At 34.7% G+C, this 26,165-nt stretch overlaps 2 protein-coding genes across 4 annotated transcripts in view; one reads left to right on the top strand and one right to left on the bottom strand.

Annotated features, from left to right (window-relative positions):
- The window catches only part of CENPP (centromere protein P), a 152,243-nt gene that overhangs the window by 84,936 nt on the left and 41,142 nt on the right, over window positions 1-26,165 (top strand). The gene's annotated exons all lie outside the window — the stretch shown is intronic.
- Window positions 5,736-26,160, bottom strand: ECM2 (extracellular matrix protein 2). Its single transcript, XM_063348108.1, has 10 exons — window positions 25,989-26,160; window positions 22,007-22,324; window positions 17,380-17,568; window positions 15,573-16,052; window positions 15,184-15,299; window positions 13,245-13,380; window positions 11,785-11,942; window positions 10,332-10,471; window positions 8,880-9,206; window positions 5,736-8,203 (listed from the first exon to the last, which is right to left on the bottom strand). Exons 2-10 carry the CDS (start codon window positions 22,299-22,301, stop codon window positions 7,996-7,998), a joined length of 2,049 nt encoding a protein of 682 aa, XP_063204178.1. The 5' UTR covers window positions 22,302-22,324; window positions 25,989-26,160; the 3' UTR covers window positions 5,736-7,995.

Below are 26,165 nucleotides of genomic sequence, written 5' to 3'. Positions count from 1 at the left end.
AACATATGTCATAATTGCATACTAACTTGCGGTATGGAAAATGAGATCTTTTTTGTAGAACAATTTGTAAAGTAGAGGCTATTATTTTTTTTTTCTCAAATACTTATATTCCACAAAGGGTAATTTCTGTTTGGCTTGCCCGCAGCAGCACGAAGGAGCTTTGACTGTAGAAAGTAAGCTTACTTACCAGTGTATAACTTTAATTTTGTTAAACGAGCAAATTTGTCAGCATATGATTCATACTGCAACTATACTTTTATTTAATGTTTATTATAATTTCTGTATGTTTTATAATTAACATAAAAGATGCGTGTCTCCTCACATAAAACCACAGGGTGTTCTTTGTTCAGAAGATTGGAACGAAATATAATTCAACTAAAATGGAGACTTAATTAATGTTTTTTTCATTTAAGGTTTTACCAGAGCCTATCAAAATAGCCTTCAAAATAAACACAGGATATAGGCAATACAGATCTATTTGAACCCATGTGTTCAAGAAAGAGAGAATAATTATTTTGCCTTTTCCAATGCAAAAACTAGGTAAACACAAAAGAAATGAGTGGGTGGCAGGTTCAAACCAAAAGGATATAATTCATGAAACATTTATAGTTCAGCTGTGGAAATGTGCAAGAAAGTGTAGTAGATTTTAATGTTTTATGTAGACCCAAAAAGTAATTGGTCTAATTGAAAGAGGAAAAGTCTTGCTTCCTGAGCTCTTTGTTAAGAGAGCCAAAATGTACTGGGAAAAAATGGAAAAAGAGTTCTCCCTGGAAGACTGGTAGTGAATAAGTTTTACTGAAGAAGTTCAGAACCACCTTCCATTAGAAGCAAGCCAGCCATATGTATTTATAAAGAGTAGTCATTTAAAAAGGGATATGGACCATGAAATATTCACGAGGGCAGTTGTTCCTCAACTCTGAAGGTTTTAAGGAACAGAACGCATGAGGTCAGAAGGTAAAATGTAATGGCATACATCCGACTTTCAGGATTTTGGAGAAATTGCCGTGAAAAATATTAAGTAAATTTTAATCCTTTAAAAATACCATTACATAATTCACTTAGAAGATTCTTGTCTTGGTTGATAGTGTTGTTGAATATCTAATATTTCCACAGCTGTGTTCAGTATTACTCCTTTGAGAAAAATATCTGTCTTGTGGAAAAAGTAAGTCAGCTTTTGTATATTTTCCCTAGGAATTGCTATCATATTGAAAAGTTCCCACAGAGAAACATAGATTTATTTTAGTAATGCTGTATGCAAAACCTACAGTTTTCTGTATATATACTCATAATGCTGCACGCTTGGAATCAAAGTTCTTTTTTTCTGAATTAACAGAACTGCTTCAAAGTACTATGTAGAAAACAGTACATTATTAGCTTGTCTTAATAACTCGGCTTATCAAAGCTGTGTTAATATAAAAGCCTAAATCGGACACTTTGTTTGCATTCAATAACTCTGTGGAGATCTGTATGCTGTACAAAGTTAAACACGAAATGGAAATTCTGCCAAACTACAGTAATCATTTACTCGGTGGCTATAGGAGATTCCTTATATAACAGACTTTTAAAGAAGAAATTATAAGTAAATATTTTTTAAGATTAACCATTTTAAATAATGCAACTGTTAATGCTTTAATTTACTTTAATTCTTAAATCCTTGGCGGGGGGGGGGGGGGAATCTGTTTAATGAATGGAGCCAGGATGGCTCAAGCAAACTGGAAGAATATTGTTTTGGGGAATTCACTCAACACTTGAGTATTTCTTCACTTGCAGAGACTATGGAGAATGTTTGTCAGGTGCATGGGTCTCTCTAATAGTACTCGGCTACTGGGCAATGACAAGAGGTAAAGTTGCCATCAGCCTGTAGCCCACCCCGCTGTTCAAATGAGATTGTCCTTTGTTTGTATCTTGTAGTATCCTGGGAAACTCAATTCATTGGTGGGAATTATTAATAGACGTGACTGCAGAGAAGAGGCGGTGGTGTATTGCTCCAAGGAACTTCATAGCAATGACCAGATTGTGTACTGGGAAACTTTATTAACTGTGTTCACAGGCTGATAAAGTCAGTAAGTACTTAACGGAAAGGTGCAAGTTTATGTTCAGCAGCAATTATGCAGGGCTATGTGTAAAGTATGTAAGAGCAGAACAGCAGCTGTACTGGATCCGATCAGTGCCCATCTAGTCCAGGCCCCTGTCTTTGACAGTCACCAAAAATAGTTCCACAGAGAAAGGGTAATACAGTTCATGGTGTTCCTTTGCTCTTAGTTTCCTTGAAGCAAAATAAAGTTGTGGTTTTAAGACAGCTGTTTCATATGGTTTTGAGATTCACCCTGAGGTAGTTTGGCAGCTTTTTTTATGCCATTCCTTTTAAGACTGATCAAACGTTACCCGGATTAGATCAGGACATCTCTTGTGTGAAAAAGTTGACACCATAATGCTAGCAAATCTGTTGATTTAGTCTTGTTTTACTAACTGGAGTATTTCAGTATCATGAAATGGATGATAATTTATCATGAATTGTTTTTTGGTGTAATCAAAAAATATTTTATGCAGTACTCAACTGTGTAAGTTCTTTCAGGGATGCACAATGGTGTATGAATGTTTTCCCAAAGGTAATTTAATGACATAGTAACTGTTGCAACTTGTTTATTTTGCATCGTATGTAATGGAAGATGTTTATGAAACGTTCTGTTTTATATTCTCTATTTACTCATTAAACTGAAAAGGAAAAAAAAAGTGCTAAGCCTTTATAGGTCTGTTGTGATGGAATTTTAATGTGGAACAGGGTGTCTGTTAGCAAGGAACATTACATGTGTAATGAGACTTTGTAAGTTGGATATTGGGAACATTAAAGCAATGTATTTCCATTGAATTTCATCATAGTAGTTGTAACAAAATTATTAAAATTATGCTTGCTAGCATTTCAACGTGGCTGCTTGATGCCTGAATCGGTATAAAACTTTTGAGTAATATGTTAATTTGTTAGGAAAATAAAAAGCTAAATTCATTTTGATCATATGATCATTTCTTAATGTGGAAAAAGAGATCTGTTTAATACATTTTAGAGTTTTGTAACTGACATCTTCATTACTTCTAGACGGAAAAAGTGTTCCAACATTTTTCCACAATATTTTGGGCCTTGCAACTGTATGAAAGTTGTTGACATCATTAAATCAGAGGTCTTATTTCACGTCTGCTGTTTTTCCCCATTTAAAGTGGTTTTCAGTGTGCCAAGACAAGTAAAATTGAAGCCTTTCCCCTTGAAATAGAGAGTTTGGGATTTAATGGTAACTAGTTATAATAGAAGGATAATGTTACTAAATAAGCAATAGCAGCAGGGATCTCTCTCTTGTTCATTAGAAAACAGGAATGTATATCTATGGAATAAGTCAAACACATTATTATGGACTAGTCTTTTTGACCGGATGCTTATACCTTTTTCACTTTTCAAGAAGACAGTAAGACTGTTATGCAGGGTTTCCTCCAAATGAGTGTAGGTTATGTGGTTGACTGTTGTTTCTGGTCCACTGAATCTTTAAATGCTTCCTGCATGCAAAACCAACTTTAAGTTTCTTTGAAAACATCCACTCTTTCCAAAGTTGGCATCACCTCTGTGGCTGGGACGTTCTACAAGATGGTCATAATATGATTCTGACCCTCTTTAAGCAGTGATTTGACCTGAATTTTGGTCTTTCAAAACTTGATTGATAACATTAGCAAGGAGTGGATGTATAAAAGATCTAACACATGTTGATACTGCATGTTCGTTGTTGGTTTCTGCATTAAAACAGAAGGAGTGACCCTTTGTTGGCTGTTTCAGGCTGTAAATCCAAAGAGGAAATAGGCAGGTCCCGGTGGTTACATTTTTAAGTGCTTACAGGTTTTGAAGCTTATTTAAGGAAGCTTAAAACTTCCAGAGGAACAGATATTGTATTGGTCTACACGCTTATGATCTGCGGACTTGTTTTCTGAAAATTGCTTCATATAGAAAGTCATCAGGATTATGGTGTAAAATTATTTTGGTAGTATTTTCTCATATTTCTAATATTTTACTGTCTGTAGTCTTGTGTTCCCTGAAAATTGTATACATTAGAATATAAACATAGTACTTAAATTAGAAAATGTTTTCTCATGAGAGTTCCAAATAGTTAATGTTTGTAATACTATGAAACAGAAATGATAAACTGTTTATTTTGTTGCCATGATAGAAAATATTTATAAAGTTGTAACTTGAGATATCTTAAAAGTTCATTGATTCAGAAATGGTATCAGCCACTCTCTACAGTGTGGGTGAAATTCACTTTGCTGTCTTGGACCACTCTAAAGCTAGTGGTCACACCTCAAATTCCTTTTCTGGGGCAAAGTTGAGTGATTTGTAGCTTTGTCATGAGGGGATCTCTATTCTTTATTAAATTGAAATGGAAAATGGAGAAGAGTATATACTGTGAGCTCTACATTTTTGGGGTCTCTGAGGTTCTAACAGCCTCAACATATGGGATTTAATAGTAACAATCTCACTTTGGGAGGCATTTGATATCTTTATTTTTCTGAGTTGTTTGTTGGGTTTTTTGGTTTGTTTTTTTTTTTTTTTTTTTTAAAGAAAGATCTTCTACCTTATCTTAGAGGAAACATTGCCTCTAATAATTGCTTCAAATTCAGAAACTTAGGAAATTTTCAAAGAACCAATATGACTGAGGTTCAAACAAGTTATTTCAATTCCACAGGAATATCTAATGGCTGTTACAGAGTTTGGTCCATACAATTTTATAAGACTTCTGAGTTTGATAATACTTCAGCAGAACTATACTCCATTCTCAATCTAATTGCCTTCTTAAAGTATGTTAATTTCCAATGTAAGCCTCCAAAAATTAATTATTTGGTCAAATATATGTTGGAGAATACATAGTAGCTCTAGGGGGATTAACTTGAGCTGTCCTTGCATATTTTTGTCCTACCGGTGTCCAAAGATTCTGAATTTGTTCCCATATTTTTCTTGACCAAGAACGGTCAGGTCACTTCTCTATGTCTTCCTGTCACAAGCTGTAGAATGGATTACTCCCATTTACTGTGTTTATAAAATCCATTGAGGCTCCTTGTTAAAAAGTAGTGGGATTTTTTATAATAAAGCCTTTTCGTTTCCAATGTAGTTTGTAATTTTGAAGAGTGAACAGATATAAACTGCTTACATTTGGCATATGGAGCTGTTATCCGAGTTTCATTGTCTGTGTATTTCTTGAGTGAGTAAGCATCCATATGTTGCATACCCTCCATCCTTTGGCTTCTTTCTCCTCCGTGGTCTTCTGTCTCTGCTACTGTTGTGTTCTGGTTCCAAAATGTTTTTCCTTTGGTCTCTGTTTCACTACTGTGGCGTTATATTTACATCATAATTTTAGATCGAGTTACGTTATCGAGTGCTTCTCGTAGGAACAACTTATCGCAGCGTACTTTCAGATAAGCTTGATACCCATTGTATTAAATGGCCAAAGGAAAAATCTTAAACATAAAATTCATTCCTTAAAATTCACTTTCATGATGTCTTAAAAGTGAAAAAGTGCATATTGGAGAAAAAAGTATCTTAATACTCACAATAAATCTTTAGTCGTCTGTATTTTAGTGGTGTTATCCCATGCAAATCCAAGCGAGATTTTCTAGTGGGCCTTATAAAATCAACCTGAGTGTTTTGATAAGAAAAATACTCTATTTGAATGAAAAGAATTGCAACAATACATGGTGTTTTGCTTAGATTTATTATAAGAATGCGTAAAATGGTGTAATACAGCAGCATGTTTACCAGGGAATCCCTCCTTGCGTCAATACGTGTATTCAAAATGCTTAATAAAGCTTCTGAAAGCACTGCTCAGCAGTGCTGCAAAGTAAGTCTGAAGTTATTTAGCAATGAAGTTATTTAGCATTAAAGTATTCATTTTAATAATTTAGGTTTTTTAGTCTCTTAAAGCAGTAGTATGGGGAACTTAATGTGTTTGACAAAGACAAAGGAATATTAGCCAAAGCGAAAAGAAAGGAAGGAATCAAGTGTTGAAAGTGCACAAGCAATATGAAATCAAATCACCCAAACCAGAACACTGTATGTGAAAACTCATCCTGTTGATTTCACCATTCTTTACCAAACTTAGCAAATCTCTAAGCTATGTCTTCTGACCAAACAAAATATCCAAAACACTCTTTTTACAAAAATCCACATATCTTAGGATTGTTTCTTACATGAAATGCATTATCTTTTGACTCGCTGGAGATGAAGTACCATTGTGTCTTGCAGGTAATAGTTTATTTGAGAAAAAAGAGAACTTTGAGATAAAGCAATGTGATTTTTGTTTTTGTCATGGTTGTGTAGCTTTAGAGAAAACAAGACAAGAGGTGTTCATATATGCTAAAAAAAAAGAAAATATGTTTGGAGATCCTTCACTGTTAAATGTTGTGTGAACAGTATGCTTATGCTGATTATACGACATGACCGTTGGCAGTAGATTGGAATGTGTGGGAAATACACGGTGAAGCCTTCACTACCAGAGTGAGGGCAATAAAGTTACGCTTCAGTAGTTAACGTGTGTCCTTAGTAGGTTGTGCAGTTGCTTACCGCTTTTATATGCCTTTAAAAAGTCAAACCCTGCATTAAGCCATTTCATCCCTTGTTCCAATCCATTCTGAAGACGAAATGATTAGGCAGCATACCTATAGTACTGAAGAAAACAAAGTACATATTTTTTTTATGTCTCGCAGAATAGCCCAGAGAAAGTGGAAAGTAATTGCATGAAGAATAGCGAATTGCCAGTCATCTGTAATTGTTCCCTACCACCAGCCTACTCTTATGAGAAAGGACTGTAGAATTCAAGAAATACAAAAGATGCTAGAATGACTTTTGATTTTTATTAAAATTGTTCTTTAAAATAAAAATATTAACTAATTTTTATCAAATTTTTGACCACTTTAGAGAAAAATATTAAAATCTGGAGCGGAATATTAAAAACGCTTCTTTTCTTTGAACTCAGACATTAAAAACATCTTCAACAGACGGAACCCCTTTCTAGGGAAGCAGAGATCTGTTTGCAAACACTTGTATATCTAAGCAGACATTTATATCAAATATATTACTGAAAGTGCTTTATTAACATTGTCTCTGAAGTGACTATGTAGAAGCTTTAAAATAACCACTAAATGAATTTTGTAGTTTTGAGAAAGGCTAATTAGTCCCTTGAAGGGCAACACGATCCTGATCCTATACAGTATAAAAAGCTAGCAAGCTGACTATTGAAGGGATGAATGGGACCTACCACTCTTGAGTTAAAAAAAAAAAATAAAAAATTAAAAAATGTCAAATAAACATTGTTTAAAAAAAAAAAAGGCATCCATATAGAAATTAATTGCTCATTCTTCTAGTTCCCTGTACTCAAACACAGAATCTGCTAAGTTTTCAGGGCCATCTTTCTATAATGAACAATTTAACATTTTTCCATGAAATGCCAGTTGGAAGAGAATTTATCACTGCAAAATGTTTGGTAGAAAATCCAGTACCGTCCACCTATGTTTTAAGAAATTTGATTCTTGCACTGCTAGAATGTTCGTAGCTGAAGGACTTTAATTTGTATCATTTTTAAAGCTGATGGTACCATTTAAAATGTTTTAAATTCAGTTAATCAAATAGGACAGGACCAAGTTGAGGGTTTAATTATATTCTTCTTTTCTAATATCTAGTTTTGTGGAAGTGTATCTGGGGGCACGGTATGGTCAATTGTGTTTAAGTAAAATTTCTGTCAATAGAAATAAAAATTTAGGACATAAGCTTCTATTTTTACATTTAATGCTTGTATAATGAAACAATACTAAGAAATACACTACTACCTTGCTTCAGTATATAATATACTGTATCTTATTTATAGTAGTAAGAAGAGTTTAAATCAGAAATAAACAGACCTGTTAGTAGCAGAGAATAAATAAAGCTGTGTTTCTAGAGATAGGGGTTGCAATACAAAAGTTGGGTGTTTATTTGCTCTTCTGTGGTTTAAGAATAACACTACAATAGGATCTTATGCATGAAAATGCATGTGGTGACAGCTGCCTTGTATTGATGTAGTTGTTTTCAAGATGAACGTGCTCCAGGTGTGACTCTTCATTCTCCTCCTCTTCACTGTTCTCGTGAACATCGTCATCATTGATATGTGCCCTGCAGATGCGTTCTGGAGGGACCGTCCTGTGACATTGTGGGAGCAATTATATCTTAGTTATTCAAGATAACTCATAACCTCATAACTTATTTCAGAGATGCTCGTTATTTAGAGATTTGAAAATGTTCACTCAGTGCGTTACATTTTCTCAATAATATATTTATTGAGGACTTTTGCAAGTCATTCTTTTTAAAATTCTCTCCTTGCATTGTTTTCTCATGTATATCATATACTTAGTTTTCCTGAGAAAAGTATTGTCACTTGTTGCTGGACGAAAACTAACTTCACTGACTTCAAAATTAACTTCAAACCTGGGGAAAGGCCACTTTCAGTGGTCAGCGACAGCTGATGGCTCCTTCCAGTGATTTTGTAAAACGTTTGGGCTCCGGTCCAAGAGCAGAAAAGCTGGTACTTTGCTGTGCCTATCAAATTGTAGCTGCTCCAGTGAACTTGTGGCCCAGGCAGTATTACAGATGAATTTCCTGGAGGCAACCGGTGCTCAGCATCTTTGTGAGCATTTTCAAGAGGTGTAAGAAAGGGTTAAATCTCACTTCTCACTTATCATATGCAGAAATACTGCAGAAGCAAAAGCGGGATTTAGCTCCTCCTTCATAATTTTTTTAAAAAAATTTACTTTAAAGTAAAAAGTTCTTGTGACATTTAGTTTAATGCTATTAATGTACAAAAGAGCTTGGAAATTACCTTATTTTGTTATTGTTCAGTCTTAGAAAACGTAATTTTCTCATTTCATCAATTCCAAATGGCACAGACTTTAATTCATTGTGATCCAAAAACAACTCTCTTAGAGAGTGGTATGCTCCAAAAAATGATACTGGATCTATTCCATCATCAGTAAGTTTGTTGAAGGACAGGTAGAGATACTCCAGCCCTGGCTTCATGTGACCAAAGACATATCCTGGAATTCTTTCAATCTGATTTCCTATAAGTATCAGATGTAGTAAAGATTTTGGCAGATAGGAGGGAACATGATATAACTTGTTATAAGAGAGATCGATTGATTCCAAGTTCCTGCATTGAAGGAGAAAAAAAAAAGGGGGGGTGGGGGGGATGAAAACATTATAACATAGTGCACTGTCAATGCTGCATTCTGTACAAACCAGTGCTTAACATGATTACAAGGAAACTACATTTCAAAGGGAAATTTGTTTCTGTTAACGGAACAGAATGCATTTTATGGAACATAGTCATACATAATTACTGTGGGAATAGAAAGAATTGAAGCTGTTAATTGTCAATGAAACACAATGATTCTGTTGATGGGAAGAGATCGTACCATAATGAGTACAGAGAGAAGGTTGAATAGGGGAAACCCAAGGGACTAATTTGTGACTGATAAGCATTGCTGAATTGCAATAATGAGTTTCAGTGGAAAACACATTATAAGCTTGAGACTATAGTGGTTATCTCATTGACATGGATTTTTAAATTTAATTCTAATGCCCATTTGAAATTGAATTATTTTGTGAATGGCTCCTTTAGAATCATTCGAATGTGCTTTGCTTCCAGACAGGAGAGAAGCTGTTAGTAACAGTGCGGTTGTTTTCACATTAAGCAGGTTACAAATCCAGAAATCAGCTGATAGGGCTGCAGTTGATAGATTATGGCACGGTACCCTATGGAGTTTAGCAAATCATTTCCCAGAAGAATCAAAAGCCTTATTGTCTTTTGCTTCTTTCATTCTCGTTGCTTGCTCTGCTTATATTCTACTCCTACACAATGCAGCTGCATCTTATTTACTTCTATAATTTTTAATCTAATGGGAAATAAGGCTAGGACAATATTCAATTATTGTTAAGTTACCTGTGAGATAATGATATATTAATATCAAATTATAGTATACATGTATGGAGCATTATTGATAATTAATGTTCATTTTTTGATTGGATTGTCAGAATTTTTTGTTAATATGGTATGGATTTGAGGCATAAGACCTTTTTGTTTTAAAGCCAACTGAATACTTCCTAGATTATACAATTTAAGCAAAGAAAATTAAGACAAATTAGCTACAGAAAACAAGCAAATCAAAAGACAACTACAATTTCAAGTTAAAAGTAATGAAATGCAAATATTTATTTAATTATCTGACTCGCTAATAACAGAGAAATAATTATATTTTAAATGATTCGTACTTACTCTTGGTTTATCCAAGCCAAAGGTGCTATTCTGTGCTCTTCTAATTTGTTATGCTTTAGCACAATGACATTTATGTTTTTGGTATGGTTAAAGCAAATTTCTGACACTTCTTCAATTTGATTATTTTCAAGGTATAACTCCTGTAAGGGCATTTGAAAAGAAAATTTGTGAAAGCAAAATATGCTGTTCTTTCTTATTGCAAAATGTAGCTGTTACCTATCCTCCGTATTACCTGATATAGCTGTTCAATTCTGGATATAGGAATAATAATCTGAGTCAGGGTCAGTTTGTAGCTGTAGCGTGACTTTCAGAAACACACTTTTTCAAAGCAATTGTTTTTTTTTTCTCGTGAGTATACAGATTGCTTTGAAAGATCAAATAGAAAAATAATTGTAGCTTTTGTCTTGCCTGAAGTTGTGCAGTGCGAGAGTATATAATGCGAGAGTGATGAGACTGACAAGAAGTTGTTTCGGATTGGTTTGGGGTTTTTTGTGTCTTGGAAAGCTGTTAATGAGAACAGTGTGAAGGGGTTTGCTTGCCTAATGTTTTTGCTGGGCACTTGTGAGCTTTGAAACTTTCAAATTTGTAGGAACGTAAAACGTTAACATTTTACAAAACTTAATGGTGTGAGTCTGCAATGTATCAAAACTGAGAGTTTTACACAGATTAGGTTCCTGATAATGGCTTGTAATGTAGGGTAATTATGATATGAAAGAGAAATGGACCAATGACTAAAATATATGTAGCACCTGAAATAGAATTTAGGACCTGTAGAGGAAGGCTTTGGGAAAACAGAAAAGCAAATTCGTAGCCTGAAAATCATTGCTTGTAAATTTATTAGGTGTTGATTTAAAATTAAATGTTCTCAAAGCATATGAAGTGTAGAAAAACTTGCCAGGCGTTCCCTGTTTCATCAAGGAGGGATGAAGTGGAAAAAAAGAAAAATGTAACGTACGAATGAATGAGTAATGGAGAACATCAGGCTGAAGTTGTGGGCGGTAGCTGCGGGAGAAGCTCATGTTATAGAAAACATATTGTTTCTCCTTGCATTTGAGACTATGGAAGATCCCAAGTATAAAAGGAAATAAATATGAGGACACTGAAATGAGAAAGTGCAAAATGATAGACAGAATGAAGAGAGATGGTGAAATTAATAGGTAGCAAGAATTATCTTTGAAGTAAAGACTGAGATAAGCAGGGAATTAAACTAGACAGAGATTGAAAAGGAAGAAGAAAATACCTTCCAGATAGCATCCCTTAAAAAAACAAACCAAAAATTAGAAATAGTGATTTAGGAATAAAAATTATTAGTATATATATAAACAAATTTATAAAATTTAAGTTTATCTCTACCTAGCGATAGTAAGGCAGTAAGTGGGGGGGGGGGGGAATGTCTGGAAAAATGAAGTTTTCTTGCTGCAGGCTTTTTTGGTGGTTTTTGTTTTGTTTTTACCTCAAGCGTGGCGGGAAGACCTTGTGGGATAATTCTAAATTTATTTCTTCCCAGTCGCAAATAAGAGAGACTCTTCAAAGGATAAAAGGCCAAAGGACTGACATTCGCTTCACTAAGTTTATTTCCTTCTAATTCCAGGGTGACCAAGTTCTTTAAATCTGGGGAGAAAAAGTTGGACTTTCTGTTAATGCCATCTCATATCTTGCTAAAATGCATATTGAAAATTTAAGTGTCTTAAACTTACCCAGATCAGTTCACGGCAATGAAGACGTAGTAAAAGGATTTTCATTTATTATCTCATAATCATAGAATTATATCGTTTATTAGTTTGTAGAACTTTAGAGATTGACTAGAGCTTTATTTATAGCTTTCTCTCCCACTTAGAAATGAAAAGGCAGCTGTTAAGACTTGAGGATAGCGCTACCCTTTAGGCCTTATAACTTCATGGTTACGTGCAGCCGAAGTTTGGAATGCTATGTGGGTGCTGACCTTTGTGCGGTTGCCCGAGGATCTCCATGGGTCCCCAGTCACTCATGTGATCCTGGGTACGTTACTCTTTCTTTGGGTTCCTACCTCCCCCTCCCTGCTTTACTACTCTCAACCACGTACTGTACTGTGTTGAGAACCCTTCATGGGCTATACTGGTGTTCCTCCTCAGCCTTCCAAATGCAGGTCACAGCAGAAACCAGTGTTGATCAACGTATGTAAGCAGGAAGTAACATTTCATAACAATAGGTTCACAAATAATGCAAATAACTTTTCTTTTCTTTTTTTACAGAAGCTTTGTATAGCTCCTCCGAACAGTGCAGTTTGATAATCGTAAACTAAAAGGCTCTTGCAGCCCTTGGCCTTTTGTCTTAGCTCAAGCATTTATATTGCTCCACAGTGAGCTGTACCACTAAATTGATCCAGTTTCAATGGCAGGAAAGGGAGAAAAAAGCCAGTCAAATTATGGCATGGAAGGTACCCTTTCTGTCTGTCCTTTTTTTTTTTTTTTTTTTTTTTTTTTTTTTTTTTTTTTTGTATTAGCCCACATTTACCTTGGCTTAAAATGACCATGGTTTACTCCAATTATATTGTGCCTTATTTTTCATGCACATTAAATTCTGTTTGCTTTCATGTAATTGAAAAAAATAATTAATATAGTTTCACCACACATAAAGTGATTAGGTTATGGGTCAGGAGAGTAGGTATCTTCAACATACTTCAAATCCATCTCTATTTAGTAACCTTTAAATATAAGTTTCTTTGGGAGAGGTGCAATTGCATAAGAAGGGAAAATGTAATTTTAAAAAACTGTCACGCAAATCTTTCAGCTTTTGTGTCTTTTTGAAAACTAGCCAAAAAAAAGCTAGCAATTATTTCTCTGGTTATACTAAAATGGATGCATTTGGTTGAACATTCTGCTTTTAAAATTTATTTTAATCTTTTCACATGATCAGTTTTAGTTTTCTAAATACCTTGTAAGCCATCTTCATCAATAGCGTGAAGGTGGTTGTCATTTATTTTTATTTCTTCCAAAGTTGATGGCAGTTCAGAGGGAACATGTACCAGCATATTTCCATCCAAATACAAACGTTTTAGGTTTTTCAGGATCTTAATCATAGGGATGAAGAAGAGAACTTAGGTTATCAAGGTGTAAAATATATTGTTAAACATATAGTGTAATCATAGTTAACATTTCCTTGAACACACTTGTTTTGAAGTTTTTCAGCAGCAGTGCACTGGTATCCAGTGTTTTAAATATAAAAATGTTTTTCTTGTATCAGTCTAATTAATTGCTTTCTTTATGCTAAATATTAACAAAGACAACTGTTAATGTCACGTGTAACCGGAAGAGCTTGATTGAGCACATAACCCTCCCCATGGCCATCCTGCAGGTATTCACTCATCACTACTTGTATTACTGCTACTGTCCTTGAGTCATGAAGGTATTGCCTTAACTACACTACTGCAGTACTTAGGAGTTCAAAGTACATACATTTATAGATTATGCATTTATACTCTTAATTTGAGAGTAAATTGATGGGTTTCTGTAAGTCAGCAAATTTACTTTACTCAAGCATAATGACAGCCACTTTTTCAGTGACCTAGGATTTTTATGACTTCAGCCAGCATAAAAAAAAATTGATATGAAAAATTATCATATCTTAATTTTGATAAATGCACATTATGCGATAGTGAGAATTTCTTAAAAAGATGGAGTTGTTTTAGCTGTGGATCCACTGAAGCCTGCTTTCCTCCAGTTTTGTCTTAACTGCCTGGTGTGAGATAAGCCTCACTAAAATTTATCTCATGACTGAGACACCTTCCTCGTCTGTCTTTTCCGTCCACTTTGATTTCATAGGAGTCGTAGGAACAGAAATTGTTTGAAATCAGCCAGAGCTGTTCATGTTATATGGAGGGAGGTGGTATATAGAGTGTCCTACAAAAAGACTGATTTCATACGTCAGGAAGCAAAATTAAAAACACATGGCGATAATTTGATTTGGTGTTCATATGCTTTTTGTATTCATCTTGCCTGAAAAAGCAAGGCCTCGATGCCTTACCTCCAGAGTTGAATTTACTACCTGTGTGTGCTTGCTTGCCTGAGAAATTATTATGGGACTGTTCTGTCTTCAGGTGAGGGATATGTAGATGCACTTGAATAGCCTGTTACCATGTCAATTTCCCTTGCAAGAAAAAGACTGAATATAGAAAGATTCTTGGACTATTTTATAAGCAAGCTGTTCTTTTAGTAAGCAGCTACGCTTGAAGGCTTCTCATTAAAGATAGTCAACAATAAGCACAAAGCTGATTACGTGGACTGCTATTGTATTTGGTATATGCTATTTGATGCTGTTACGTTCCAGATCATAATATTGTTCACAAATGAAAAAAACTGAAGCCACAAAAATGATTTTAGGTTAATTTTAACTAAGAATACAATGACGCTCAACTCTTTTGAGGGGATTTTTATAGCAAGACCTGGCACTAGCAGATCTTTTGGGGAATCCAAGATCGTAAGCTTTACAGAGTTAATGTAATGAGAAAGATGATATCTAGATTTACAAATGTTGAGCCTGAGTATCTCAAGTATTGTTAATGGAATATGAGCTTTTCAATTCTGAAATCTCTTAACTGGAACTGATAAAATATCAGAAAATTGTCTCTTTTATTTTTTAACATTTAATACTTGGTGAATGTCATTCAAAAATCTCTAGATATTCCTGATTATGATGAGAGATTTCTTGAAGTACCCAGGTTTAACTCCATTGTAATTATACAATAGTTACTCATACTAGATGCAAAGTGGTTTGGATCCATAGACTGAAAAGCAGGAAGAACTTTCCTTTAAGCAATAATTGTCCTTTAAGCAATAATTAGACATAGGATAGTAGAAAAGTTAGACTTTCTTACTTTGAATGCTTTTCGACCTATGCCAGGAGATGTAATATTATTTTTACTCAGATCAATCCATTCCAAATTAGGGATCCCATTGAATGCTTCATCTGAGATAGTAGTGATACTATTTCCTAGGACAGAATTCAAGAAAATAGTTTGAGTTATGAATGACAGTGTAGTATTGTACATGAAAATTATATTACGAAAATAGGTGTATTATGCACAATAATTGTGTGTTAGATATATTCTTATTAGTATTTATTGGTAAGGCTTAGCTGTAAAATTCATTCTAATACATTTCTACAATAAGGAATCACAAAATGTTAATACTACTATTGACTGCATTTGAGAATGGATGATGTTACTTCATGAGAAAAAATGTGCAAAATAGACCCATTATTTACCTGTAAGGTCTAGACTTGTTAGATCTGGATCTGAGATTGGTGGTATTTGTGTAAGTTTGGCATTAATACAGCTTACTGTGGTGTCTGAGGTGGAACATCCAGATGGCAAAGGAGGAGCTTCTATGGGTGGGACAGGAATTGGGAAATGAGGTGGCGTTCTGAAAGTACCATCATCTTCATCACTTTCGTGTTGTATTTCTTCATCTGCGGCTTCCTTTCTTGTGATAGGCTTCTTTTCTCTGTGATAGGCTTTATACTTCCGTCGATTTTTTTTGCCTTTCCTTTTTCTTTTCTTTTCATCCCTTTTACGACCCTCTTTCTCTATAGACTCCACCGCTTCTGTTCTAAGCAGCTCATCTTTTTCAGTTTGAGTAGGTGCTGACAATATGTTGACATTGTCAAGGCCATTGGGTTCTGGAGAATCACCAGACAACTCGCTTATGTCATCCAGTGAAATAATACTTGAATCCGAAGAGGAGGCTAACCAGAGGCAATGAGAACAAAATATTAAACTAAAGTTTTAGCAAACATTGTTTCCCTCATATAATAAAAATATGATAACTATAGAAGAATAGTATTCCCCTTAGAATATGATTTGAAGGAATTAAAATATGGTCTTACATTACTGCTTGACAGAAAAAGATATACTTTGACTGAGAAATGATTAAGCCAACGATACAGAAGTTTTGTAGACAGGCGTGATCCATCGCAACTCCAGAAAAAATGGGAAGAGATTAATATAGCCTTCACTATCTTCCTTTTTGAACTAATATATTAATTAGGGTTTTGTGTTGATAGAGGTGTCTAAAGAGGAAAACGAATATGTCTGGGAGTGGGAGGAAAGTAACTGAATAAAATTCACAAAGGTTAAGACTTGTTCTCCTGTGCAAGGGACTGTCAGGTGCAGAGATGGGTGCAGGTACGGAGCTCACCAGGGAAATGGATTAACTCCATTGCCAAAGTGCAGTTTGTACTCACGTAACAGGCAATTCAAATAAAAGGAGTTTAATTATTTCAATCAACATGACTTCCAGTTCTACAGTTAATTTCTATCATGTCTCTACTCAGTGCATTTCTGTGTCACACATGCACACACACACGGGGTGAAACAATATTTTTACAGTAAGAGGAGGTGAAGCTCAGTAGTTTGCAGACTTAAGGTATTCAGAGTAGGGGAAGGAAATCACATTTCGTCTTTATCTCCTCCATTCCTTTTCTTTCTAAAGATACCAATTTTGTTTTAATTGTTATAAAGAACAAGCAAGATTGTAGTTCTGTTGTTCCCATTGTGAGTTGACTTTCTTCTCTTGATTTATACCAAATAGGTGCATGTTTTTACATTCCTAACAAAGATTTACCAGTCTGTAAACTGTATTATGTTTATTATGTATGTCTAATAGATTAATAATGGCTAGTAGTTATTGATAGATCCTTTGTGGAAGTGGGATATAAAATGTAACTAGATGTTCTTTCTTCATATGTTTACCAAAATTTTGTAAAGGGAGGAGGGAAGAAACAGAAAGGGGAAAATAAAAAAAGAAATACAATTAACTCTACTGTTGCATACCTAACATCTTCTTTTCTTTAAATATTATATCAAACTCTCGCAGTCAGTGTACTCTGAGAAACTGAAGTCAACTGGAGTAGAAATTATGAAGACCTGCTCTTGCCATGTAATTCAGGACTTGTTTTCTCTATAGAAGGATAATGTGTACCTTGTAATCCTTGATATCATTAAATGTAGTGTTTATGTTAGGCTTTGCATGAGTTAGTTTTAAAATAGTAAAAATATTACAGTGCACCGTACCAGTATCAGAACAAACCGGGCAGCATTCTCCTGTAGGTATAATAGTTTTGGGACACTTCAGCGGGTGGCACATGGTTGTATCACATATCACTTCTCCTTTTGAACAGAGACAGGTAATGCAGGGCTTGGGAGACCAGACAGCTTTATCATACATAATCATCCCATTAGCTGTGCAGTGCCCCTTCTTTCCTAAGAAAAGAAAATAGAAAATTGGAGTTAAACAGCTTAAACTGAAATAAAACCAACAGTTTTAAAACTTTGGAAAGAAGCATTACTGTTTTCTTCTCATTTTGAAAATAGATAAAATACACCCGATTCTAAGTGTCTTATCCTTATTCCTTATTTTTCATAGATGTGTTTTCTTCAGCTTAGTAGTAGCAACAATATTCACTTCATAGTGACTGCTCATAGGCTTAATGAAAGTAAAGTCCATTCTGTAATGACTAGTAAGATAGCAAACACCTCTAGCCTGTAACTTGCTTTGTCTGAAAAACCTCTTTGCTAGGAAAGTAGCAGGCTTGAACAACTTGTACGAATAAATACTTCATCTCTAAAGGTTCTGGACATGAATCTACAAAAAAAAAGAGAATTCCTCAGGGTACCAGTCTAAATTTTCAGAAAGAAATGTAGAAGAGATTTATTTTGTAAGCTATACTCGGATCTTCAGTAGGCAAATTGCTTGGAGAGCGTAAAGACTTGTGAAGGAAACTATTTCACATCTCTTTCTCCTTCCAGTGATGGAGTCTACCTCAGCAGAAGTTTCCCTAGGCAGTTCTTATTCAGACTCCAGGATAAACATTGCACTTCAGCTTGATGGGGTTTTTTTTGTCTTTTGAGAGAACAAAAGCCAAGGTTGAGATTCTTCATCCTATTTTCCTATTTTTGAGTGTACCTCTGAGAATCTGTACTCCCTACACACCTTACTTTTCCTCTAATGTAAGAATGCATTGCTGAAGTGTTCATTTCAAGCTGAAAACCCATTTCTAAGGAACTTTGTACTTCCCTACACATAAATAAAAGATTTCCTTTTTTCCCTATTTGGTTTTACTTCCTCCTTCAGATGAGGATTGTCCGATACGGTAGAAAAATTTTATGCTAATTGAATTTACAGGAGACTTTCATTTGCAATAGACAAATTATCTTTGGAAGGATTGTTTGCAGGGTTTGCTTTTCCCACACTCAGTCCTGGTCCGTGCTTGGTTGTTCAGTTTTAAAGGGAAAAGTATTCAGCATAGTTTCTAAATGTCTTGACAAGATATTTTGCTTTGACATGGCCTTGGAATTAATATTTGACTCAAAACGAGGCATTTTGCAAAATCCTTCAGGGCTGTCCTACTCTCAGCTTCATAACAAAGGTGTTCCTTTGCCCTTCTGTGTAAAGATGATTGGATACAAACCTGTTTTCTGACATAAAAATTCGTTATCTGAATCATCCTGTTTGTATGCTCCTCTATTCCTTTGATTTTAAAAGTTATTCTTTTGATTTAAGTTATTCTCAGGATAGAAAGGGGGAGAAATTAAGTTTTTGAACAGTTGCATCTTTTTTTTTTTTTTCGAAGATCCAGGATATGTATGCATAATTAAAACTGCATAAAGTTGTGCTCAAATCAACTCAAGCCATGTTAACTGAAGGAGGAGATGAGCTAGCCCAGGCCGAATGTTAGTTAGCTGTAAGTCCCTTGTCATTCTACCCAGGTATCTGTAATCCAGCTGTTTGCTGGATCCTGACTTCTGTTTTCTATGTGCTTGCCAGGAAGCCACAATATTTCTTTTAAATAATCTCCAAAGGAAACACAAAAAGAGCACTACACTTTCTCATGTTAAACAATAAAATGTCAGCTGTTCCGGAGGAACGTATCTGGCTTGAGACGGAAATTCTTCTGTGCTTCCTTAAATTCTTTATTTTGTTTTAGCTGTTGGACTGTATCTGAAGTTGGTGCAAATCTTGTCTGAATAAGCATAAAGATATGGGTTATCAGGCCTTGGCCACTGCAGGCGTCTTTAACTAATTATCTTGTGTTCTGTGTACATGAGAGTCACTTAAATAGACAGGACAAGTGTCTGTTCTCAAAGGCAAAGAGGTAACCTTTTATTGCGTTGCAGAACTTCTAGTTGTCACTCTGTTGGAATTCACATAACCACGATGAGACAGAGTAAAGACTGCATTGAGATGCTCCTTAAACTTCCTATCCACTGAATAACTTCAGTACGATGGTACGAGCAGGGAGAAGTGAGGTTTACGAGATACTAGAAATAGTGCAACAGTGGACGTCCCATTCTGCACTGCTTAATGGGTAGCTTGTAGTCTATAAAGACCAAATGACTGTAAATTCTTTTATGTTGTGGTGAACTGTTTGATTTCATTTAAATGATTCACGTGATTTTTATATAGAGGAAGGAGATATATCTGATTACTGTTACAACTTTATTTAAACTGTTAATATTCATCCTGTGTATGTTATCTGTAAATTGTTTTTTAAGCTACTGAGAGCAAAATAAGTAGCTAGGAGAATGAAAATTAAGTTTTGGATTGCATTTTTTTCTGTTCTGAAGTATGATTAATAATAGTGTTCTATTATTTAATAGACTCTGTTTTTTCCAAATCTGACATTAACTTAAAAAAATTTTGAACTTTAAAAGCTAGACTGAAAAATACCTTGTGGTTGAAGTCTTTGGCAGATGAGCACAGGACTTTTAACCTTTGGAAATATGGTGTAAATTCAGCACGAAGTTCCAAATAAAATGAGTTCAGTGGTTTTAGCTCAGCTTTTGGATGCAAGTCCAGATAGAAACAAACGGGGTGGGGAGGGGCGAAGAACCATGCATTATTTCAGCATGACTGATGGTCTCTGACAGAGACACTGGAATATCTTACATGAAGCATATGCTATTTATGTGGTATTTTCCTCTGTTTAATTTAAAAAATATTTTTAAATTAAAGGGTTGACATGACTAATATGTATTACAACAGTAATATTGTAGTACACACTAAAAATGCTGTAGTCAAGAGTTTTGCTAGTTTTCCTGTTAAAACCCCTTAAAAATATTTGATCTGAAATGGTTCAGCCTTTCTTAAAGTAAGGAGTCACACAAATGACTGTGATTAAAATATGTTTTGCCACTGAAGTTGAGACCTGTTATCCTTGCGGTCACATCTCTTGTGTGACACATTAAAAGGCTTAACTTCTTGCTTATAGAAATAGATTATTATAATTTTATGTAGAACAGTGGTAATCAGGGCATGCTTATTTTTTTCATAAGATTCATAAAATTGCATAAGGTGATTTTATTCAGTGTGTTATCTCTTGGTTCTGGAATGGAAGTATCTACGTCTTTGTATATATTAGCTATAGAGTGGACACAGCCCTGTATTGGTTCCTCACAACATCCAGTGTCTTGTCTTCAACCTTTGAGCCTCTTTCTATTAAAATAAATGTAGTGTTCTAACAACCCAATAATTTTTGATTGGTTAATAACTGGGCTTTCAAAATTGAAAAATACTGATAGTAGTATTCAGAAGTTCTTATCTTCAGAATGGATTTTTAGTCTGATTTTTAGACTCTTGGGAATCTTAATTGCCTGTTTTGTGAGTTGCAGTTTCCCATTTGTGACCTTGAACGTAAAATCACAAACATCCCAGAGCCAAGAGTTCTCCCTTCCTTTGCTGCACTAAGGACCAAAGAGACACTTAACAACTATCAGATCTCAATCCCTCCCTAGTCTTGCATTCTTTGAGGAGTCTGGAGAGAGGCCTGTTAACGATTACTAAGGCAGGTTTCAGTAAAGATCAATGAAATTATGCTTTTGTTCGTTTCGTAAGACATCAAATCCTTTTCCCTACGTCTCCTTCAAAAAGCATAAAATACATATTAGTACAGCAACATGAAAACCTCCAGATCACCAAAAAGGCAAGTTTTATATAAATCATACTATTGAACTTCTTTTAAATAAATCCAGGTCTCGATATAGATGGAGAATAGGGATCTGGTCTTGAATGTGTGGTTTTTTTCTCTCTGTTAGTTTAGTTTTCCACCTTAAGGGCCTTGTTTGTAATGTAAGTTTCCTAGTGCAACTATGATGTGTGTTATTAATTTATTTACAAAATAAAGACTTATTCCCAAAATGTTGCATGTACATATAGTAAGAACGTTGCTCTTCAAAAATATAATAAAAAATAAGAACTTGAATCCATTTTAAATAACACTGGTGTTATTGGTTTTTGGGCCTCAGTGAAACATTAATTCACTTAAGAGATACGTTGAGCAAGGAATTCTTCAAAATGGCCTTCAAACTTGCTACATGTTTGAAGTTACGAAAATATCCTAACAAAAGTTCTATCAGATAGAATGAAATGAGAATGCAGAAAAATTGCAGAAAATATTACTGTTACATGGCAAAGCAGGATTCTCTGTCAGGATTAAGCACAGAAAATTAAAAAGCTTCATATGGTAACCACAAAATTATTATAAAAGGCAACAAAAGTAGGTTAGCAAAAAGGTAGTTGGGGTTTATTTCATTAGCTGTTGCAAATAGAGCTAAAATAAACCTTTCATGAGTTTAAATGTTTCATTTGAAATCAAGAGGAAAAATGGGCCCTCTCTAAGTAGTAGAGAGGCTTTTTTCTTACCTGGTAAGACATTGTAACTAGATTCATGGCCACCCAAGCCTATGAGAGAATCAAATACTCCCATAACACCGTCATCGATGTTAATAAGAGGTATGCTGGGTACTCCAGCAACAGGAGCTGGAAGCTTCATTTCCGGCTGCCTTGGGGACCTGTGCCCTGCTGAGGAGCTCCTTCTCAATCCTCTGCCGCGCATTCTCCTCCTTTGCCTCCTGAGAAGTGCACTGGTTTCATTTTGAGAAAAATCAACGCACAGAGAGACAATCAGGAAAAAATAGACTAATGATGTAGCCTGCATGTCTTTGTGTGCCTCAAAGTATCCTAGAAATGGAAAAAAACATGAAAATTAGATACCTAGAGAGCTTTTAGGGTTATGTCAGTCATATGGTGCACTTTTCCAAGCAGGTGGACCAATACTTTGAGGATCAATACAACCAAGCTTCCTCTTGGAACAAATTGACTATGAGAGCTCGAGTAAGCAATTTGCTTTTTGTAGTTCTCTGCCCTTAAGGACAATAGTCAAATTCAAATACACTGCTGGATAGAAGGATATTTTATTTTATCACAATCACAAAATCACACAGAATTATTTAGGTTGGAAAAGACCTTTAAGATTGAGTCCAATTGCCAATTGAGTCAAACATCCAATCGTCCAATCAAGTCGGACTCATCAGTTGACCACTGAATGAGTCATACTGTGTTTAGAAGTATCTTTTTTAACCAAAATTAATCACGCATCTAAGGAGGTGCTAGCGTTGCATTTGGGGTTGCATTTAAACAGGTAGTTTAGATTTGCAGTGCCATCAGGCATTTGTAGTTTTGTAGTTGTTACCGGTTCCAGCAAGGGTGTTCCTGAGAGTTGTAAAGTGTTTCTTCACTTTTTTGATAGCTAATATTTCTTTCAGGTTGTTGTAACTTCTGAACACGAGGATGGCAAAGTAACAGAAAAATCCCCAATGAATTTCTGATGTTCTGCCCCAAATGCTTTTGGTTTGTCATTTCTGTGCAAGGTATTTTTCACCGTAGACAAAAGGAGATGTTGCTTTTGCTTCCGTTTCCAGCCATGCTGCTCTTTAACAGAATTTTTTTGGTTCTGCAGTAGAGGAGACCTTTTTGGAAGCTTGATCACAATAACGCTATTTCTGACATCCCAGATCTGCTTTTCTAGTGGAAGTTTTTATTAAGCGTAGGTAGTCTAAAAAGGTTGATCTATAATGGGTTGTGTTTTGCATTTAATTTCTAATAAATTCAAAATGACTATATATCTTGAGCCGTCTTATGATTCTGACAGAAAAATTCCATTTACTGTCACCAATAGGTGGCATTCCGAAACAGAGCAGTCAAGATTCAAGAGTATGCATAGGAAGCATATCCAGCAGTGGCTATATCAGTGTGGAAATAAGTCTGTGCATATCCAAAGTTATTAATGATCTGTCATAGCTGTGTTAGTATAATTCATTCAAAAAGGAACCGCTGTTGTCCAGTGGCCTATTTTAACCGAGACGATAGAGTCTGAAGACACTAGTATTTTTGTGATGTTGAGAATTAGAGAAGAACTTGAGGCTTAGAGCGCTTAGTCTTTGTGTCCAAGACAAGGCTTAGATTATGTCCATGGTTTTTCTTTAAGGAGGTTTTAAGGGGATTAAAAAATGCTTTTTCTAAATGCTCATCAGTCTGGCTTTCCACGTAGTGTTTCACCTTGGATTTAGACAACTTATAGTTACACATATTGTATAAATACAGGATAGTATTATTTCAGGAACTTGAACTGTGTTTTTGCCTTAATCGGATGTTTTTTAAAAGTTTGTGCATCTTGGTATTGTCTGATTTATGTAATAGGTCAAGTTTTTGGTACAAGTTGCCTAACTGTTCTTTAACATAAGGCATGTGATTGATTGTATGTTTTTCATGCTTTCCACAGCCTAATTTTCATATTCGGTTTTTTAAATGGGAAGTTGGCAGTAAATAAGCTTAAAACAATGTGCTTTTACTTATTTCTAATATTGTAGTTTTTGTGTTCAACTATTTTAATTTTAAATATTATAGCAAATAAGTATATTAATTTGCAGGATTTTGTTAAACTAAGCTAATCTTTTATTCCCATATAAAGGGAATTTGAGATGCGTCTCACACAAATCCATATGAAGTCTCATGTAACAGCAGGGGTCTGAAATTATTCCAGACTTCAGTTTGCTGCTTTCTAACCATTTGAAATCAGTTATTCCAAAATGCTGTATAGACTTTATGCTGGCCTTTTATTTACAGAAATTACTGTTCGTTAACATATCAAAGAGGTGCAGAAGCTTGTGCTCTGCCTTGATGATGTCTGTTGTTTTTCCAAAAATGCTTGTTTCTTAGTACCTCAGCTTTCAGGACAAATGACCTAATGGGTTTGGTTTCTAACTTACTTGCGTGGTAATGATGGGCTATAAAATTACACAGTAAACTTCTGTTCCACAGGTTTGAATGAAACACACAAAGAGCCCTTAGGGAAAACTGAATATACAAAGAAAAGTCTTGAACATGTGTATTCATTCTGTTGAGTTAGTGACATCTTAATTATGGTCACATTTTTATAGTATGCTTTATAATAATGCCATAGCTATGTAGTTACAATAGTGCTACATTACATTTGTGGGTTTTTAATGCTTAACCTTTTCTTCCTGTGACCAGAGGCATATAATGGCATGACTGAAATACTTTTCCATTCTCCCTGCATGTATTTTTAAAAGTCAGGAATAATATGGGGGGAATTACATTACATTTACTGTACAAATGATTTCTCAGAGTTTTGCTGTTAACTTCAATATGGAGTAAAACTCTATAGTAAATCCAATTATTTTAAAGTGAAACTTTTTTTCATAAAATACATTATAATTACAAATTTAAAAAAAAAAAAAAAACAGAAAAGAACCCCTCCAAAAAATGTCTTTATAAACTAATCCTGTTCCCATACATGAATTTATATGCTATATTTTCACACCAAGTTAACTCTTCAGTACCGAAAGCTTAATACTGCTACTTGCAAACAAATGGTGTTCCTTGGATGCTAAATACTGAGCTGTTTCTAAGTTTCTTTCGTTGTTTTATTTAATAAGTGTTGTCTCACATTTTAAGGCCCAAACTGTGAACATCATACAAGAAAAGTGCATTGGGCCTTTACTGCCCGTGACTGGTACCCTCAGATTATCTATGAGGAAGTTATATTTAATATGGTGTCAGCGAGCTTTTAATTTGGGGAAAATTCAACCTATTCAACTTACATGACTTTTGTAATAAATGATTACATATCAAGATAAAATTTTAGATAGCTAATATAATGAAATTATTATATTTTTGTGTTGCCAGATGCTCTCAACATGGCTGCATTGCTATACCTTTTTTAAATTTACCCATAAATGTTTAGATCATGCATAGTATGTGTAAGCATCTTTATTGCCTTTACTTTTATCATGTAATGTGTTCAGTAGTTTGTAGCTTTCAAAATGTTTATCTTCACTAAGTTTAGTATCTGTCATTTTGCTGTTATGTTAATGGAAATAGTTAATTTTTAAAGTAGTGACCCTTTAGAAACAGCAAGGTATCAGAATTTATTAAATAATCTATCTTTATCTATTCAGGCTAAATTCAAACATGTTTCGAGGATGTCAAGGTTATTTCTCATGATACGCAGGGGTTAAAGTGATTTACCGAGATTTTTCGCATACCCTTCTTTAAATTTATTGCATAGAAATGAGTTACATCCAGCCATACCAGCAAAACTAGTTGCACTTTCAGTTAGTTTAAGCTTGAAGTGCACGGCAAACATTCATACCAAACAAAAAGCAGATCAACTGGTATTGCATACTTTATCTAGAAAAGCATTTATGTTCAGTATTGTTAAATACAGCTAATATTATTTCACACATATTTGCAAAGTTAACGTGTAGTTTAAGCCATTCAACACCATGCCTTAAGCAGTAATTTAAAATTTAAAACATTTTACCTTGTCATCTAACCTAACAGCAGATTCTGCTTGGTGTCATTTAGTCTCCAGTTCCAAATGAAACAAAATCACAGTGATATCTTTAAAACAAACAGAGAAACAGTAAGGATTGTTGAAACATGTTAGATGATTCCTTAGTTAAGTCTGAAATAGCTTCTTTCCCTGGGGACAAAGCGC

Source organism: Chroicocephalus ridibundus, chromosome 10 (genome assembly GCF_963924245.1).
Source record: "Chroicocephalus ridibundus chromosome 10, bChrRid1.1, whole genome shotgun sequence".
NCBI lineage: Eukaryota > Metazoa > Chordata > Aves > Charadriiformes > Laridae > Chroicocephalus > Chroicocephalus ridibundus.
Note: the sequence above shows the minus strand (reverse complement) of the source record. Positions and strands in the feature narration are given on the sequence as shown.